Source organism: Pomacea canaliculata, linkage group LG6 (assembly GCF_003073045.1).
Source record: "Pomacea canaliculata isolate SZHN2017 linkage group LG6, ASM307304v1, whole genome shotgun sequence".
In the NCBI taxonomy this organism is placed as follows: Eukaryota; Metazoa; Mollusca; class Gastropoda; order Architaenioglossa; family Ampullariidae; genus Pomacea; species Pomacea canaliculata.
Window position 1 is genome coordinate 3,481,179 of NC_037595.1, and position 19,576 is coordinate 3,500,754.

The window sequence follows — 19,576 nt, forward strand, 5'->3', positions numbered from 1 at the left end:
TAATGGAGGCGCATCTCACCATCCCTTTATACTTATAGCTATACGGCGCATCTGTGCACATGGTCCTTGACAGCCAATGATCTTAAGAGACGAAAAATGATGTATTCAGAGGTATTTGTACGAATAACGACCCGGTCTAGTGTGCTTTGAATCTGTTGAAGTTTGTCAGTGTGTGTGCAGCTCGAAGACCCCATAGTGCAGTGTATACTATACTAATAATCTATCCTGAACATGTGCGGCCATATCATCCATGCATATGCCAACAGTAATATGTAATTATTTCTAAGACAAAAGCTGCAATGGAAAAGCTAGTAAACTAGTATAATATCACATGTACGGTACTCATTAGGGCAAAATAATATTTACCTATAAAACAACAAGTTTATTGAAACGTATAATGAAGGAAACATTATAAATACATTTGTTACATCAGCTGCTTCGATGCATAGTTTCTGTGGTCTGATATTCGTTATAATAACCCCTATTACTCAATGTCCATAATCTCAAATGGTAACACGTGTACTCTTTCTTTTTTTAATTTTTTTTTAAAAGAAAGATTACTTGGATTTAAACTACTTTCAATTATATATAATAGTGGCAAAAATACACACAACATTAACTAAAACACATGCAGACACAAGCACAAAATTCAAAATACTGAAAAAAAGTACTTCAAGCTCTAAGGAAATAAACACCACACATTTATATTTGACCTGGATAATCAGTAACTGTTGAAAAAATGTTCGCATGCAGTTTAATAATTATTTTATGGTTAATGACAATGAGATGTAGCAAACCAGGCAACACACAAATGCTCGTACTGTTCAAGCACACACAAAACAAAGACAAGCAATGAGAGAGTAAACAAGCATCGTGTGCACTGTTCCACACCTGTGCCAAGTTAGTCCATTACATTCCCAGACACAGCTGGACGATTATACCCCCTGGCCCATTACACAGCTGGACGATTATACCCCTGGCCCATTACACTCCTGGACACAGCTGGATGATTACACTCCGGGACAGCTGGACCATTATACCCACTGGCCCACTACACAGCTGGACCATTATATCCCCTGGCCCATTACACTCCAAGATACAGTTGGCCCATCACACTTCCGGACCAACTTGACTATCAAAATAGTCTTAACTTGCAGACGTGGCTACTAAAATGTGAAGTATACAGAATACCGAGTTAATTAGAGCTCTTCCTCACGAAAATCCATCTACTTTTATTCTTATTTAATGTCGTGTAGAACTAGATAAACAACATCGTCTAAGGACTGTGTTTATGTACGATCTGTGGCTTAAAAAATGTCTCTCTATCCTTTATCTGTTCATCTTCTGTCTCTGTCATTCTGGTAACACGAACTAATCACTAAGTTAGTGGTAAAGGAAGCTGCATATCATCTTTTACTCCTGTTGGTCGATCATTCTTCTGTAGGTGAACATATTTTGAGTAAGAAAGAATGAACTTTTTTTTTTTAATTGAGATAAAAGCCTGAAAGCTGGGCTGCTGCCTCCTGAAAACAGCAGCATATCTCTCTGGGAACAGAAATCTCAGCTGACTTCACTGAATGACCTATGGTCTGCTGGTTTCATAAACCTGGATCGAACGTCGATCACAAACGAAGCAGACCATCAGGACAGCGGTGCAAAGGTGTCGGCCAGCTGTGCAGGGTTCATCTGAAGATTTTGTGGTCAAGCTGCTTCGTTGGAGGAAGGGGAGGGAAGGTCGTGGGTAGACCACTGCGGCTACCGCGAGACTGGCAGCACCGGCTTGACGTCCTTGACCTTGTCCAGTATCTCGCACTCCAGGCATTCCGGGTGGCTCATGATGCCTGTGCTGGTGCTGATTCCGCGAAGCGTGGACAAGACGACTACAAAGAAAAAAAAAAAAAACAAGGAAAACAAAACATCTGGCTGGGTGTAGGACAATTTTCCTCATAGAATGACTTGAGGTTTGTAAGCAATGATTTTATGGTTGCTCTATGGACGTTTTCTATAGTATTTTAAAACTATCAATAACAAAAGTTACACGAGAAAATTTCTGTCAATTGGTGTTAGCCTCAAAATATCACCATGGCCAGAAAGCGGTCAAACACGACTTCTTGAGTACATGTATACATAGACACGCTTATGCTGCCAAGCCCATATAGCCAACTGTACAGCCGAGATCATGTTTGTCAGGCACATCCCGGACTATTGTCGAGAACAATAATATCTACTCTGGGGAAGCGAAGGCAGAAACCATCAAAGGGACTCACTTGGTCTGAGACTGACGAGATTGAGGTAGCGGTCCGACCACTCCCTAACACAGTGTTTGAACTCATCGGCAGTACCCAATGTCACGTGCTGAGTGTAGGAGTTGAAGAGAGGCTGCACCACGTGACTGAACTCAACGCCTGTTAAGGCCACAATGGCGAGGAGTTAGGCAGGAAGAGAATGGGACTCCTGTTCTCTAGGTTACAAGGTGCTTGCGTCTAACATCTCAGACAAGTATGAAGCAATTCACTTTGTTACAAAATATAAATGACGTGCAGTTCTTAAAATTTGAAAGGGAAAAATAAATTAATTGTGTGCTTCTGACACAAACTCAGCATTCTTTCTCTACCTCTTTATTGGAAATAAAAGACCAGTACGGCAGTACCGCTGTATAGGATTTTGCTTTTAAAATGTGTGGTGCTTTCTGGCTGGTTCTTGATTTCTTTTTGTTAGCACTATGCAGTCTCCGATTTAAAAAAGTCAAGAAAAACACCAGCACATAATTTTTCAGCCCGTTTTCATGGTCTTTTTTTCAGCTGTAAAACCAAAAAAGTGCAAGTACAAAAATATCGATTGGGACTTCATGCAAACTGTGACCTATTTAGGGCGCATGACAAAGATGTCTTCATCAAAACTGGTTAGTGCAAATGAGAATGAAGTAGCAAAGAAACTACTTATAGTAATTATTACAAATGTCATAACAAGTGGTAGCAGTCAAGTATTGGAAGGATACGATCCAAAAGCGCCAGTCCTGCAAGATGGCCTGCCGGAAGTAGTCATCAAGCATGTCCTGCGCCTGCCACGAAGGTCTCTCGAAGGTGCTGATCCCGGCCGCAGGCAGCTGCTGCTGATACAACCTGCAGACGGTTCCACACAACTGAAAGTCACACCGAATTATGGGAATGGTATAGTGTTTCATTCACGGACCTTCGCTACGAACAGAAATAAGGGAAATAAAGAAGTATTCATCTTCAGTCTGTTGACGTTAAATATGCATGCGTTCGGATTTTTATAGATTTTCTTCTTTCTATTAATTTATTTTCACTACAAGCAGAGAGTACGAACTTTTATAAAACAGTTTTTTTTACGTAAATTAGATATACAGTAAATAATTTTCGAGGGGGCTATAACTATACAGACAGGCAGGAAAGCAGGCAGACAGACAAACGCACTGACTCCAATTCCTTGCGCAAGTTGTCAACTTCCTGCCGTAGGGACATCGCTTCCTCGTCCTGATGTCTGCATTCTTCTGTCACTTCGCGAATAAAAGCAGCACCTTTCATAGTATTAAATCATAGTATAAAAAAAGGCGAGCATTACAAAGTCAAAGTTTCTGCACTATATTTTACACTCTTCTTGGACTCTAGAATTACATATCGTACAGCACTTTGTTGTGAGTTTTGAACTTTAATATCGTAATAAGCTGTTATTCTTATAAGTCAAACTTTAGGGAAAATATCTCTGCCGTCGCCACTTCCTTTCTTGATAAACGACTTCTAATTGTCAACATGGCCGCTTAGTGTTTTTCATATAGTAATTGGATTTTATGGCATTTTGCAGTTTTACAATATTTTTGTAGTGGTCCTAATCACGAAAATACCCTGACAGCTGTCATACTTACATTTGTTCAGCATAGATGCTTTACTCTCTCTGGTAGCCGGATCTGCTTCGCGTAAAACAGGTACCAGGGTGCGCACGACTTCAAAGCCTCTCTGACGACAGAGAGACGCAGGGTTAGTGGCAAGTAGGAAATATCAAAAGTGGAGAGAGAGAGAGTAGAGAAGAAATAGAATCTCTCTTTCTGTGGCTGAATATTTGGTCAAGCGGCAAAAAACTCCGCATCCGGCAATGTATGTAATTGATAGCTAGCAATGCCTGTCACGAAGGCAAACATATAATCAGAGTCATGTTGAAAGTAACCTGTAAGGAGACGGGAGGAGAAGAGGGAGGGGTTTGCGTTGTTTGAACTTTTGGCGTTCGAATGAACAATTAAACAGCTTGGAAGGAATCGACCCCAGCTTGTGAACTTTCGAAGCTGGGTATAATCTCTCTCTTTCTCTCTTTCTCCCTTTCGCTCTCTCGATCCTCTCTCTCTCTCACACACTTCCTATTCCCATCCATTCTGGTGTTGAAATTTGTTGAACCCATACAGAGAAGACTTCACATTTTTATTTGTAGTACACACTTCAGTGGGAAATGATTTAGAGCTGCTTATGGCTGGGAACGTGCTTCTACCTCGTTGTGATTTTGCACCATAGGTAATTGTATCCCACTAAAAAAAAAAAACTCTTACAAATTGTTTTAGGCTGATGTCGAACATATTTTACCTGTCTCTGTAACATCTTTTTCTCGTCATTTTCTAAATAATAAAATATGGATATATCATGTTTTAAAACAGGGTGACAAATCTTTAAAGAAATTTTATGTTTGCATCAAGTTCTTTTGATTTTTTTTAAAGCCAACACTGGCGTCAAAAACAGTTTCTATTGGGTACAAAATACAAAAATACAACCGAGTGCTGAGTGCAGAGACCTGAGACCAATCTGAAGATGGGGACCTACTCGAAACTAGATAAGATTCTATTCAAACAGGAAGATCTAATTCTTCGTTTCAATTGAGTGAGCGGTTAAAAATAAGTACTTCCAGAATAGATAAATAGCCAGTTAATAAGCTATCAATACCTATCGCATTCACATGTATATATATATAACGATATTTTAAATATTCCCATTTGGTAGCTTTAGCATAATTATTATTACATACATATTTCCTCTTTAGCCTCAGATAAAGTTCTTATTCTCTTACCTGAATTTTGTTTCGGCGTCGGTATTCGGCGTTGATGTGCGAATCTCGCTTGTGTCTTGGGATTGGATTGATAGGACGTCTGCTCCTGGTGAGTTTCCCGCCTCTCGCCACAGCGCATGCGTCAGCGCCTCTTCCGGTCGGTGAGACGGGGCGAGGCAAAGGCCGCATTTCGTCGTGGTAAGGCATGGCTACGGCTCCTCGACACTGCACGTGCAGCGGTGACTTCTTCTGAAAAGGAACAAAGTACTGACTACCATTTTATGAGCCTGAACAGCGGGAGGTGAAAATGCCAAGGGTCAGAATTAATGAATAGGGTGGGATTCAAATCATAGCTCTCTGCTTGGTGGTTATTGAGCTGGATGCAAATCAATGACACTAATTTCCAAGGCCAAGTAAGAATACCTGAATAACAGGATACAAACGAATATCATTTCCTGCTGTCCATCCTTTGATGACTGTTTCTTGCTGCACTTCATCTTCTCTCTCTGTCTGCCGGCTATAGTCGATAGGTTCACTTTGTCAGCATGTGCACTGTCATGTTTGTACCTGTACCACTTACCTAAAAATAGTTCGGCATCAACGCTGACAAACCTTTCTCCCCCGCTTCCCCTACCCACCAAGCTTCCCCACGAAGTACCCATGTATAGTAGAAAAAAAATGCCCGGTTCCATCCGGTTAGAATCTGTACAACCTCACCCCTTTAAAACAATGCCCCTAAACACACACGTTTGTCCGATCAGTCAATAAAAGAAAAAAACTCTTCATCGTGATTATCATCGACTATCATCATCATCACGGCTTAAGGCTGAGGTTTACTTTGCCTTTCATAGGAGATAGTTTTGTCTCACATCAAACCCCTTTCCTGTTGGACCAGTTCTGTGTGACAGTTCAAATGCTTACACTGGCACAGATCATGCCAACAACCAGACAACTTCTATCACATGTTCGTGGTCATCGTTAGTCCAGATCAGACTAGGTGATAATTTTTCTCCTCAGGGCAAGTCAAAACCAACTATAAAGCACCACCTATAGCAGAGGCGACATCTGGTATCATCCTCAATGTTTGGAACTGTGGATGCAGAGCAAACATATCCTACAGGAATATAGTTTTCTCCAAAAACTGTGGGTAGACCTCGCCGATAGCCCTCGGCATCCAGCTGTTCGGACCTGTGGACGGCCTGTAGATGACTTTATACCAGCTTTCCTCGAGCGCTGGCCTGGTGTAAGCAGGGCGAACAATAACATCATCCTTCTCCATCCTCCTTCAGTTATCTACAGACGCAAGCAGCCCGATACCTAAAGCGCTAAAAGCACAGATAATATAACACTAGCACAAACACAGAAATGTATAATTTAAAATTTGAGAAAATTGCGAAACAAACCTGACATATAACGTTGAGCGAACGTGAATCTGTGTCAGGGTTGCCAAGCATTGACCTCCTGACACGATTATAACCTGTCCCGGTTTGCTGTCGGAATTGTGTCGAGCAAAACAATCTGTCACGCCAGTTGAATGGCCTTAACCCTACCCCTCGCTAAGCCTGTAAAAGCATGCATCGTGCAAGTGATCCTTGATCTGCTAGATTTGGAGATTATTTTTTTTCCTAGTCAAAACAAGTGCTTTTCGAAAACAAAATCCAGCTGTGGTTCGTCTGCATTCAAGAGGGAAGCAGTACTTTCTGCGCAGAAATGAGAACAATTAAATCGTTTTAAATTTTATTGTCAAAGGTACTGTATTATACAGTATATGCATACCTCTCCAGCCTCTGCCATGCTTATTTAAATGATGTATCTACTCATTTTTTTTAATTTAATTTTTGTTTAGCTTAAACGCATCCGTGCGCACGAAAGAGAGCGAGAGATCGTGTTGCACGATGGTGAGATTTGTTATTTAGGTCAGGCGTGACCTAGTTTCGCGGCATGTGTACAACACTCATGATCACAATTATTATTGTAGCAAGTAACAGAGGCTACGTCGGCGTTCTTGTTAATATTAACCAGAACATTCTAAACATATACTTATTTAGCTTATCTTTATTATTTTTTCTTAATTTTAATTATCAGATTTCTGGATGGTGCTGTGCGTGGAGGTGGGGGAGAGGGTATAAATGACAGAGAGAATAACACTGATAAGTATCGCTGTGGGACGTGTATCTTACCCTGGTAGCGCCCGTAGTTGTGGCGGCGCTGATGATTGAGATGGCGGTTCTGTTACAGCTGATGGCTGCAGCACTGGTGCGACTCCGGACATTTCCAGGTTTGCACTTCAAACCCATCGTCTTTGAAACGGGTATTTTTTCCCCTGCGGCACCTGAGCGTGTACCCGGCCAACGATGGAAGCCGTCAACCGCTCGTCGGCGAGGGCTTCTAGACGTCAACGCTGGCGGCACGTTGGGAGGAACACCGCTGCACACTGAGAAGATGGACGCATCTCCAGCTGAACGCAGCTTCACTCCCTCTTTCTCCTTTGACATCGAGATGATCAGCAGGTCCACTGAATACTCCATGGACTGAAACAATGAAGAGGGCAAGCACGGGGGTAGATGCTATGATGCAGCTCTTCAAACTTCAGTTTGATGAGTGGACACAGGAAGAGCTAGTTATTAAGACATTCCAATTTCCTCGAAAGCAATCTAAAGTGTTCTTCTCATATTGTCACCATGCGATGCATACCTACAGTAAAAGTGGAGAGGGAACGGCAATAACAGTCGATGTAGAAGCAAAATTATGGCGATAAATGATCTGCTGATGATTTTCTCAGCCACTATCACACCTCACTTCTTCAACGATTTCATCAACTCACTTTTGCTAGGTATGGACGCTGAAAAGAGAACACATGAAAGGAAGCTGCAAAATAACAGTTTGAGTGGAGGAAGGGGGTAGTGCGTGAAACAGATGAAGCGTCACTCCTGCACCCCACCACTGGCACTAACCAGCTTCACTCATGTAATGAGCTGGGGACGGCTGCATGTGGGAGGCTTAACTTAGGCCGCGGCGTACTCTCGCTCTGGATACGACTGCCTGCATAAAGCTAGGTCTTTAACCGGACAAACAATGCATGACGGTTATAAAAGAAAAATTACCAGTTTGGTCAAATGCTTTTTCCATATAAGTGCCTTGATGCGCTCTTTAAGTACGGCGTACTGCTGGGGCAAAATTTGAGAAATGCTTGAGTTTGGCATGTCTGTGATTGTGAAGTCTTCTCGTGTCCTTAGATCAGCATAGATGTTCGCGGAGATGACAAGTGACGGAAGGAGCTTCAGTACGATAACGAGACATTACTTATAATCATGGATGGAGGGCTCTGCCAGATGATTCAAATACCTCTCAAGCTCTTAGTCAGCTTTATCCCGCTGCATGGTAAATTGTGTTCGTAGCGGTCACATTGATACAAGGTATTTGGGCACAAACGTGGATAAGACACTCGTGTCAAGTGATTAGTTGATGATGAGTGGCAGGCACTTGAGAGCTGAAAAAGGACTGGAGAGGGGAGGCGAAGAACATGAGCACATGGTCATCTGGGGGTCGAAGTCATGAACCATAGGTACCTAGAACCCAGGGAAACCCTCGATCTGTAGCTACACAAAGATACCAAATACTATTTAGTAAAGTGTTTAGTCACTTAAGTGTTTAGTATATTTGTACACAAGATGGTGACCTCTATATGCTAGGCACGCGTCTGTTTCTTAAAGGGACATCATATCAGTCAGTCGTCCCCTGACCGGCACGTCGTTGGGGTGGATGGGAAAAGGTCACATTGATAGACGCGGCAGGTGACAGTGTCCACCATTCTTGCCTATTGTGGGCGATAGTCAGCAGGTCCTGTCGAGGACGACCTCCAGTCTTTGACGTTCGTAAGTCAATTCTTCCTCTGACCACCGCGGTGTCGTCCATCCTCGAAGGGCAGACTTTGACAGGATGTCGTACCAGGTCACACAGACCAGCTTGAGTCGCTTGGTTGTTGAAAGTAGAGGTTCTTGGTGTTCTACGAGTGTGGCAATCTTGTTTCGTTCAAAGTTGTTGGTTCTGTGTTCTTTGTATGAGACCCCGAGCAGCAGCAGCCTCCTTAGGCACTTGTTCTGGATTCTCCTTTCCGTCTCGGCGAGCGAAATCCACGTGTCACATCCATAGAGCAGGATCGGCACTACTAGCTTGTGCTTAATAGTGAACCTTATCTAATGGCTATGCCAGATCCTATCTTTTTAATCCTTCTGCCTGGTTTACAGCTATCCCCAGGTTTACGTTATCTTTGTTTCATAACTACCACCCCATGGAATAGACAAATAAATACAAGTAGGCAGAGACAAACACGACAGTAGTTGGGTGGAGAGGAAAAAGACGGTGGAACAGACTTGAAGGGTAGGACACCCTTTACCTGAATCTCGAATTATTTTTAAGTTCCTCGCTCTGGGTAGGAGAGCTTATTGGATGTAGACCTCAGAAGTGGAAGGAATTTGTGTTTTACACCTAGCCAGCAACTAAGGCTAAATCAAAATCATGGCAAGGCAGCCAACCCTGTAAACAGATGCCACATGCAGAGAAAGAGCAGCGTGCCGAGACGAAAATTGAACCCAGGACCCATCTGAACCCATCTTCATGGTCATTAATGACAGGCGCTAACCTGACCGCCCTATTCTTCAGGAGACATATTTGTAAGGCGAGGATTAGTTTTTGCTTAAGTGTCAACATAGGAAAATTGAAGACAAGCATTTTAATTTCTGGGCGATCGTTACAAACCAGTATCAAGTAAAGTGGGTAAAGTAGGAGAAGCATTCGTAGGGTCCGGGCACTGTCTTAATGTAGCTATAGAAACAAGACACTTGCCCATTTCTCTGTTGCCTCAAGACGATTTGTCCTCGTTGTACACCAACGGTCTCTGGTACTCCGCACATGCCATCTACATCAAATACCAGTTGCTCTTACTCGATTTCTTGTTGGGGAGGACCCCACCCATTTATATGTTGCACACGGCACTCGAGACTGTATCCAAAAGGAATTGAGTTTTATTGTTGGAAAGTAATGTTGATTTGAGGAAGGTACCGAATACAGATTCGCTGAAACGAAAAAATTCTGAATGCAGGTCATTGCTACCATCTGTCAACATCTAGCACTGTTTTTGTTTGTATGCATCACATGTATAGTGGATCTTTCCAACATATATAATCCAGTTGGTGTAGGAATAAAGGCATGTGTGACAAAGAGCTCAAAAATGCAAGATCCTTGATAATCGAAATGAAGGAAAACAGCACAACCTGAGAGCAATTTTCAGCGACCTTTATTCATACACATACTTTGGGTTGTTTTTTTTTTTTTTTTTTTGGTCAAGGTCACACCAAAACAACTAGTTCAATCAGAATCTAGTTTGATAAATGACAGTACGATGTACTATCATAAGTATCAACATATCTTCAATCAAGATACATTTGTTGTACACAACAGTATTTCATACCAACCCTTGTGCAAGCATGGCAAATACCCACATTCAGGTGTTGTATATGCACTTTTGGCACAATATAAAAAAGATAATCTTCAGCTGCAATATTTAATAAGCACAGCTGAGGGAGGAGGGGTGGGGATGAGATGGTGATAAGTGGAGGCAATTTTATGGCTGAGGTCACGAACTGCATTCTTCTTTGAACCTACAAAGTGTTTCATCTAAAACCAAGACCTGCCACATGTATTATACCCTAAAAATAAAATCATGGCTTGTTTGCTCAAAATAATAACAGCTCTTAAGAAACAAAAACGATGGCTGTTTCATGCTCAAAAGACAGTTTCGAAAAAGTGAATTTTTAAAAAATGTATTAGGCTTACCCTGCCTATTAGTCCAAAAAAGAATGGGTACAAAAAAAACAAAAAGTTTCTTTCCAATCTTATAATTTTCAAACCAAGTTTGCCCAGAGCACATTCATTTGATCTCTTATTTGGAGAATCTTGACCAGTTTTTAACTTACAAATTCCAGATTATGCTAACAATAATCTCAAGACCTACAACAATTATCACAAATCAGCAAGTAAACTTCTATCCCAAAGTAGTTCGTTAACCCCATCAAGGCCATACATGTCTGACACTAAAAGGTAGAGATCATGGCAAGGAGTGTCACACCACAAAATACTGTTTTATAATGGAGACACCATGACCTCACTGTTTAAATAAATCCAGCAATCATTTTATTTAAACATGATGTTGATGAATAGAGGTGGGGTTAAAAAATGCAGAAAATAAATGGCCTTTCAAAAACTCAAGACAAACTGGTCATTTAGCTCAAAGTGGTTGTTAAATAAATAGCTATTAAATGAATTTTTAAAATGTGACTTTTTCTAAAAGCTTTTATGATTTCTATTCAAAGGAAAGCAAGAAAGCTTGATATACAATTCTCAGGGGAGAATATCAAATCTGAGAGAATGTAATTTTAAAAAGCCCTAAAGATTTAGCCTGCACTTCAAATGGTCATATGGCTACATATGTCTTCATTACCACATAAAAACCAATTAAATTTTTAAGCAGCATGCATAGAAAGATAAAAAAAAAAAAAATGTTCACCACCAGCACACTAAGTCAACAGGGAATGAAGTGGAAATGCTATGAATGCGGCTCATTTATGTATGGCTAAGCTGCAAAAGACCGGTGAAAATGAATGTTTCAATAAGACCTGCTCCCCAATATGCATATTGATACCCAAACGGTTTTTGAGCTCTGTCCTAAGCCAACTAGTGTTGAAACAATGATCCAACTTTACTAGACAAATGGCTTACATATTGCTGCCTAATGGACTGAGCAAAATAGACTGGGAAGGGAGCAAAATAATAATAATAATAAAAACCCTGCTGACAGGAGAAAGTTACTGTCCATTTTCTGATAGCAAAATTATTAATAATTATAATCAGCATATATGAACACAATGTTTGGTGCCAATGGAGGAGGAGGGGTATGGGATGGGGCAGGGGTTAATCATACTTCAAACACTTGCCTCTACAGGTATTTCATCTGCCAGATGCCTATTCGTACTCTTGAGGATGCACATACAAACTTTTAAACTGACAAAAACAAAATGTTTGGGGGGTTTTTTTTTTTGGAAAGAAAGTGCACAACAGATTATTTGCTAGAATGAGAAATTCATGTTAGCAAAATAGTAACTCACTCAGCTTCATAGGAGAGAAAACAAACACAAACATGCACAACAACAAAAAAATGGATAAATTAAAGAGGAATCACATGGACACAGTAGTGATGAGACATCTCTCCTAGTCTAGATGCTCACAGGAAAAATAGCCTGATACATCCCCAATATACGAATAGTCATCTATGCCAGATGAACGTCACTGTGAAGGCCAGACGTGTGTGAAGCACAGACTATGATGGCAAGGGAACAAAAAACATGCACTGTACAGTATGAATACATAAACAGAATGAACCACTCAACGGCATATTCAACATCTATACACTATGTCTTGCCATACTTGAGCATCTGCCATACCCAAGAGTTGGAACAGGAAAAAGGTTCCACAAAATGCCCTCCCAGTGAGTCCAAGTTGTACAGACATGCATTTACCAATAAATATCACAAAGTGTTTCCAGGCTCTTAACTGTTGACCAGCTGCATATTTTCAATTTTCCTTGATGATTTTAAGTCCTTTGGCCAAATGGAAGGTAACAATGATTGACACTGGTGTTTGCTTGTTCACAATCTAAAAGCACTTTTAAACACATTTCAAACCAAAACAAAATCCCCTCTGCAGATTTCTTCATGCCCCAATAAACAATATAAAGCATGTTTCTATAGTCTGCCAGCTGATACTAAAATGAAGGGAAAACAGGAAATCAGCACATTATCTACAGTCAACAACACTGAATGGTGTACAGTACTGAAGCCAAACAAGGACTCACTGATCTTAGCTTTACAGGGCACATCAACTATATACAAGGGAGTGTAGAAGAAACAAGTGATGTCATGATGGGGATGAAGCAGGAGTAGACTGCTGTGACAAGCTGGCGAGGGCTTCCATAGGCAGTTCTTCTGGTGCCGTCATGATCCTTGTTTCCTTGCTGATACGCAGCACACTTTCCAGCATTACTGCAACAAACAATGAGACTTACTCTCTCTTGTATTAACATACACTTAAAATGTTAACATAGTTCTTTCCTCGCCTGCAGTGCTCTGAGAGTGAGAGAAATATAAGCAAGCTACACAAAAATGCTCTACCTACTGCCCACTTTTCCCAACGCAAAAATCAAAAATATCAATCTATGATTAATCCAGATTACAAAACTCCTGTCTGCAATAACTACACTCTCCTTGCCCTAACAGTAAAATGCACTGCAACAATTTTTTACTTGGCTACCATAAAGATTTGCCTGCTTCCTCAGTCACTGGCTGCCATAAAAATACAGAAATCACAAGAATCTTGCATTTTTAAGCACACAATTTCTAAAAGGTCATCATGCCATGCATCTCTGTACTGATACATTACTGGGACTTTCTTACAAACACTTCAGTAAAAATCAATAATACATGCCATGCAAGGCATTAAAAGAATGTAGAACTTTTTGGTTAATAAAACTGTTTTCACTGCCCCTTCTGCAAACAACTGCCTCCTTTCCAAACTGCTACTTTTATAGAGACTTGTAGAAGATAAGGCAACAAGGGAAAGGATATTGGCATCCTTCAAAAATGTAAAAAAAAAAAAACCTAGCCCTAAGAAAAATGCATTCTTATACTTCACTTACCCACAACTTAAAATTATTGTTTTCACAAAAGAATATGTATGAATGTTGTTTAAGAGACTTAATATATCAAATCATAAAAGTTCTCTGACGCTGTCTGGTAATAAAATGTGTTCTGTGTCATGCTGCATCTTGTTTCATCTGTGTTTCTGGTCTGTTGTCGTGTTCGCTTCATTTGAAGATGCAGTTGAACATCTGCGAAAAGCTGCTAGAAGACCGGCAGCTGTGGAGTGTTACACGTCACCAGCACAGTGTGGCACCACAGCATAACAAGGCACCAAACAGAAAGGGCTGGACAGAGATGTGTGACAGTCTTGTGTCATCTATCATCTTTTGGCTCATCTTGATGTACTCACTCTTTCGAAGATTGGACAGACTTGCTCTGTTGATAGTCCAGTCTCCTAAGGTGGCCAAGAATGATTTGGAATCGTTTGTGGACACCAGTGTCTTGAAGGAATCAAACAGTGGCCGAACCAGAAAGCTGAACTGATTGCAAGTTAAGGCACTCACAAGAAAAAAACAAAAACTAAATATCGTAGCTGCAGTGTTGCAAAGTCATTCTCTTCCAGTTAAAATGTGATTAACTGTTATGTACCTGGAACCTAAATGTAAAGCAAGAGTTTATCTTCTTATAAAAACAAGAAATGTGCCTTACTAGCTTTTTAAACAACTTAGATACACTAACTCATAGTCCTTTTACAAATCACCACCAAGGCAATAATATCAAAAGTATTTTAATATTGTATCCTTATACCGATGATCATTTTTCTTCTTATACCATCAAACTCCCTTTCATGGCTGCTTTTAATTATACATTCCAACTACCAGTATGTCAGACAAACAGATACAGATAGAAGAGACAACTGGTAGTCAAGGGGATTCAAAAAAATTATATATAGATATATATAAAAATAAAAAAAATACACACAAACAGCTGTAAAGAAGGATACAATCCAGAACTTCCAGTTTGTCTTGACACGGGAGGCAACATAGTCGTTGTACATTTGGTCAAGAGAGATGCGATCTGGTTCTTCGACTTTCAACCCTGCAGCTGGAAGTCGTTCTTGAAATGAGCTGCAACAATGGTGGGATAGATTAGAGATCTGCTCCTGTGTTTAACTATGTTTTGTGGCTAGACTGAGGGCTAAGGAAGGTTTGTATTAGGGGACTGAGGGTAAAATTAGGCCAAAGAAAGTGAAGAGGAACTTACCAACTACCTGAAAGAACAGGGAGAAAAGTTATGTATAGCTCAAATAAGGCAGCTCATACAGGGTACAGAAACAGGAGGGACAAATAGAAACTGGCTGCCAAGCTGGGTAAAAAAAAAAACTAGGCCTTGTTTTCTTCTTCTGTTGTCTTCAATTTCCCTCCACAAAAATTCTTAATGTATACCGATACAAGCACTGAATGCAGAGAACTCTTTCCTTCTGCTGTTAAGTTCAGATGAAAAAAAAAAAGAATGTGTCCTCATCTGAAACTGACCCTGAATGGCTACCTTTATCACTACTGAGTCACTTTGAACTATTAAAATTCCAACCAAAAACATAAATTTTGGGATAAAATTTTAAAGACAAAAAAAAGTTGAGTGGGGGAAAAAAATCTTACAAGTATGGAACTTTTTGGTGGGAAGGGGACTTAAAACTACAGTGACACTTTTCCCATGGAATGTTATGGGGAAAGGATAAAAAAAAAATTTAATCACCTGCAAAGAAAAGTGGTTACGGTTAGAGATGCAAACTGATCAAGTGTGAAGTATCACACAAGCACAGATATGCAACATACCACATCGTCCGAAGTGCACTTCAGCATTAGGTGTAGCTGATGACAAAAACTTACTGAATTTCTCTGCTCAGGGACTCTATTTCCCGGCGGAGGCTTCCTGCTTCCGTCGTGTACCTCTCGCGATCGGCCTTAAGGTGCCGACAGTATTCCGCCGCTAGAGATACGGAGATAGGTCAGAATTTTGGTAAGGGTGCCCGTCATAACTAATGGGCACGTCTAACTAAAGCATTGACAATCATCATGTGTCACCGACATGAAAAACCCCAAAGCACGATGGGAGAAAGCATAGTAGTCCTGTGATCTCTGCCCTGCCAGCAAACAGTGGATCTGGCCATGTACCGACATGACCATCACAAGGTTCTCTTTCTTGCTAACGCAGAAAGCAAGTGATTCCCCTCTTAATTAACTACTTCTGCTTTTTTTTCTCTTTAATTTATGATAAAAACATTAAAAATTTCCAAAGGGCTAAGAGGGGCAACCAGGGAAGAGAACCATATCTGCTATTCAGGGGAGACACCTCAAGACATCCTTACCTTTTTTGGCTGAAAAGAAAAATATTAGTTTTAAAAAGGGGAGGAAGCATTGAAACAATCCTCACCTTTTGTCAGAATGATTGATTCGCTCATCTTCCCCTTGTCTGCCAACGATGGCACTTGTATCTTCAAGTCTTCCAGTCGAGTCTGCCAAAAGTTTTAATTAAAACATATTTTATTATTATAGTCTGGAAGATTTTCTCTGAAGAAAAATAAGGAAAGATCACATTGTCATAGGAGAGACCATACCCTCATTTTTTGTGGTTCAATAGCTTTGTTTTCAAAGTAACAAGCTGAAAATAAGTTTACCTTGATCTTATCTCGGCGTTTGAGCTCTGCACGTTTGTGTGAAGGCCGCTTGTGACGAGGAATGGGGTTACTCTGTCGCCGGTCACTTCCACTGTCACTTGAAGATGATGAGGCAGGAGACTCTGGGGAGGTAAAAGGAACCGGAGTAGCTCCACCTTCAGCGAATGAGCCATCAGCATCCAGAAGGTTATCGCTCTCTGATGAGATTATGTCCCCTGACAGGGAGGCCATAAGGTCGTCAAAGCTGATAGATCCATATGCAGTGGTGTTGAACCATGAGTCTGATAACGATGCACCACCAAAATCAGCCTCCTGCAATTCATTAGATTGGTATTTAATGGTCAATAAATCCTGCACAGCAAATCTGTATAGGGCAGAAATTACAACTTCAAGATGCGATAGCTTAATTTTTGTTTTGAAAGGTGATCAGAAGGGGGTGAAAGTGCTTATGTAAATATCAAAAACAGTAAATAAGACAGCTTTTATAGTTCTAAACATACCATTCCCATAAAGTTAGTGAGGTGTAACATCTTTACTGATAGCAATGCCCAGATGCTTTTGAGAAATCTATAAGAACTATATATAAGTATTTAACTACCAGACAATTTAATGGCTTAGCTGTTTTAATGTGCATGCATATGTAAAGAAGCACTGTCTTTAGTATAAGAGTTGACCAAGTTTTAACATTACTATCATATAAAACTTAGCTTAACATTTTTCCATCATTAGCTTTAAGCCACTTTCAGTGCTACTTTTACTGATTTACAAACATGTACTGAAGGATATTGTTGATTTGTCCATCACATATGCATGTTTCATCCTGCTCAAGATTATGTCCCTTGGATAGAAGTGAAGGCCATACTGACAGATGAACAGGCTGAGCAGCAATTAACCATAACTAGACTTGCATTTTCACCGATTATCAAAAAAAAAAAAAACTTTTTATAAAACACAGAAATCAAAAATTGTCTCCTTAATAAAGGCTATCCCAAAACTAAAACCTCGCAAGTCTAACCCCTCATATAAGGTCAAAGGAGGAAATGGACAGAACAGGTAAGGGATTCTTCCCCCAAGAAGGCCAGCTAACAATGACCATGACAATTTCTTTATTCGGATGGTTTGTGCCCATAACCGATACGTTGCTGGCTAACAGGGCTCTAGTGAGACTGACTAGCTTAACAGGACAAAAGTGAAACAAACTTGAGAAAAGATTAGAACACAGAATGTTTGCAGATTCAGCAGAGACAAAGAGCCACAGATTGTAAATGTTTTGCTTCAAAAACAATAAATCTCAATAATGGGAATTTCAGATGGCAGAAGGAAAAAGTACTATGGAAATACACTCCTGCTACATCCTCACCTGGCCTGGAGTAGGGCAGCAGAAAAAACACCCCATGGGGTAGTCTTTCTTCTACACCAAGTTTGTAATAAAACTTCCTGGGTACTGAATACATATCTTAGCAAATCCTCAAAATTAGGTCGTCAAGTGCCAACTACAATCAAATTTATGCACTTTGTATTGCAGAATCTCCTTGAAAACTGAACAAAAGCCCCAACTCAGTAAGTTGAATGGTAGGGTAGGTAGACAAAGAACACCTTGGGAGTTCTACCCCTGCACACACATCGGTAATGCCACTGACAGCACCGCCTGATTAGTACCAACATGTTTATCAAAACACGTGTACATACGGTACATGTGAAATTACCTCACCACAATGTCAAGAAATTAAAAAAAAAAATAGTGTTAAAGAATGTAGGACCGTATTCAAAGACTGGAAGGGATAATGATTATATAAAAAAAAAAAAAATATCGAACGGTCCACCATGCATCCTGCAGCAGTTTAGTGGTTCGGCCACTTGACTAGTTCGATCAGCCAACACTGAAAACATACCCTATATGATGCTCTGATGTTTGAAACCATTCACGAAGACTATAAAAAGGAAAATAAAATAAAACCAAAGTGATGTTATATTTATAGAATGGCCTCATTTCCATAGTGGGAGAATAGTGTCAGTTGTATTATTGCACACAACTTCTTTTACAAATCTTCTATGATTGGACGGTTGAAACATTTCCCGCCATTGGAATTCGGCGTCTAAGTATGAAAGCGGTTGGCGGTTATTAAAAGGTTTTAAAGAAAAAAGCAGTAATGGAAGTTTCAACGTATGCGTTACTATTGTGCGCACGGCACACAAGTTGGTCCAGACAGGGACCTTGACCTCCGACTGATCACGCCATGTGTAGGCCTGGCACTTGTGTACCAAGGGAAAGCATCCTGCCAGAGCATAAGTGAGGCATGTGATCGTCGCATGGCAAGAACACCATTGGTTATTGGGTGAGGTAACGTGACTGTGACGTCAACATTCTCTAACTGCGTATAAAAGCCAGCTCACGCCACTATTTGGATTTCGTCGTCGCTGGCGGACGAGAAGCATGCTCTTATGTCGAAAAAGAAATGCTGCTGAAGAAATTTAACAAAGGACGAACCCCGTCCGTGCTGTTTTCTAGATCTACTCATGACGGGATAACAAAACAAGTCTTCCGAAAGAAAGATTACCGCAATTACATTAAAATGAAAAGTCTTCTGAGAGATGTGAACTATACCTTATAGTTAAAGACAAAAATAAATAATGTATTCTCTTACCTCTCCTAGTGACGGTATAGGTTGATTGGTAGTGGAGTCAGCCAGGGGCAAAATCGTCCCCGACTCAACCGCAATCATAGCACCTGTCCGAGTATATTTTACTCTGAAGAGAACGGAGCTGGTAGACAGTCCACCATAAACTGTATCCGCAATGGAAAACCCACGCGTTTTATACCGAGCCCATAATGCACCGCGCGCAGTGGTAACGTGCGAAGCATGTTTATCCAATTAGGTTAAATTTTAAAACGTCAAAGAAAGATGATGATTATAATATAAAGACAATATTATTTCCATTTTGTTTAAACCTTGAATGTGAAGAAAATGTACTCTTTATTAATAATCATAATACAAAAAAGAACAACCTCGGTTCGGTACAATGATTCCCATTGGTCCAAATTTAATTTGCATAGAGGCCCACTGTGGGTAATTTTACACGAAGAGGCACTCTCCCACGTGGTGTGCAGTTTGCTAATAATCCATATCTGCTTACTATAATGTTGAACATGCGAGGT

The 19,576-nt window shown here is 40.5% G+C and overlaps 2 protein-coding genes across 11 annotated transcripts; both read right to left on the reverse strand.

The window, feature by feature from the left end:
• Positions 1 to 361: 361 nt before the first annotated feature.
• LOC112566219 (carbohydrate-responsive element-binding protein-like) lies at positions 362 to 9,686 on the reverse strand. Of its 10 annotated transcripts, none has more exons than XM_025242251.1 (8): positions 7,748 to 8,106; positions 7,230 to 7,580; positions 5,071 to 5,298; positions 3,887 to 3,977; positions 3,438 to 3,541; positions 2,999 to 3,142; positions 2,268 to 2,397; positions 362 to 1,880 (listed from the first exon to the last, which is right to left on the reverse strand). In XM_025242251.1, exons 2-8 carry the CDS (start codon positions 7,575 to 7,577, stop codon positions 1,756 to 1,758), a joined length of 1,170 nt encoding a protein of 389 aa, XP_025098036.1. In that variant the 5' UTR covers positions 7,578 to 7,580; positions 7,748 to 8,106; the 3' UTR covers positions 362 to 1,755. The 10 variants fall into 10 exon arrangements, with proteins under 10 accessions (XP_025098036.1, XP_025098035.1, XP_025098045.1 ...); XM_025242250.1 differs by having other exon boundaries at positions 7,744 to 8,106; XM_025242260.1 differs by lacking the exon at positions 7,748 to 8,106 and adding an exon at positions 6,453 to 6,749 and having other exon boundaries at positions 7,230 to 7,248.
• Positions 9,687 to 10,328: 642 nt separating this feature from the next.
• LOC112566216 (MLX-interacting protein-like) lies at positions 10,329 to 19,243 on the reverse strand. Its single transcript, XM_025242241.1, has 7 exons — positions 19,065 to 19,243; positions 16,420 to 16,731; positions 16,176 to 16,257; positions 15,632 to 15,731; positions 14,746 to 14,869; positions 14,152 to 14,281; positions 10,329 to 13,145 (listed from the first exon to the last, which is right to left on the reverse strand). Exons 1-7 carry the CDS (start codon positions 19,140 to 19,142, stop codon positions 13,021 to 13,023), a joined length of 951 nt encoding a protein of 316 aa, XP_025098026.1. The 5' UTR covers positions 19,143 to 19,243; the 3' UTR covers positions 10,329 to 13,020.
• Positions 19,244 to 19,576: the final 333 nt, after the last annotated feature.

Bases quoted from the DNA above. Each gene is read 5' to 3' on its own strand.
- LOC112566219 (XM_025242251.1), bottom strand. From the start codon at position 7,577: ATGGAGTATTCAGTGGACCTGCTGATCATCTCGATGTCAAAGGAGAAA. The intron at 3,978-5,070 runs GTAAGAGAATAA...CTCTGTCGTCAG, and splicing joins GACGCCGAAACAAAATTCAG to AGAGGCTTTGAAGTCGTGCG. The intron at 3,542-3,886 runs GTAAGTATGACA...ATACTATGAAAG, and splicing joins AGCATCTATGCTGAACAAAT to GTGCTGCTTTTATTCGCGAA.
- LOC112566216 (XM_025242241.1), bottom strand. From the start codon at position 19,142: ATGATTGCGGTTGAGTCGGGGACGATTTTGCCCCTGGCTGACTCCACT. The intron at 15,732-16,175 runs GTGAGGATTGTT...CCGTATCTCTAG, and splicing joins ATCAATCATTCTGACAAAAG to CGGCGGAATACTGTCGGCAC. The intron at 13,146-14,151 runs GTGAGTACATCA...TGTTTGTTGCAG, and splicing joins TCTGTCCAATCTTCGAAAGA to TAATGCTGGAAAGTGTGCTG.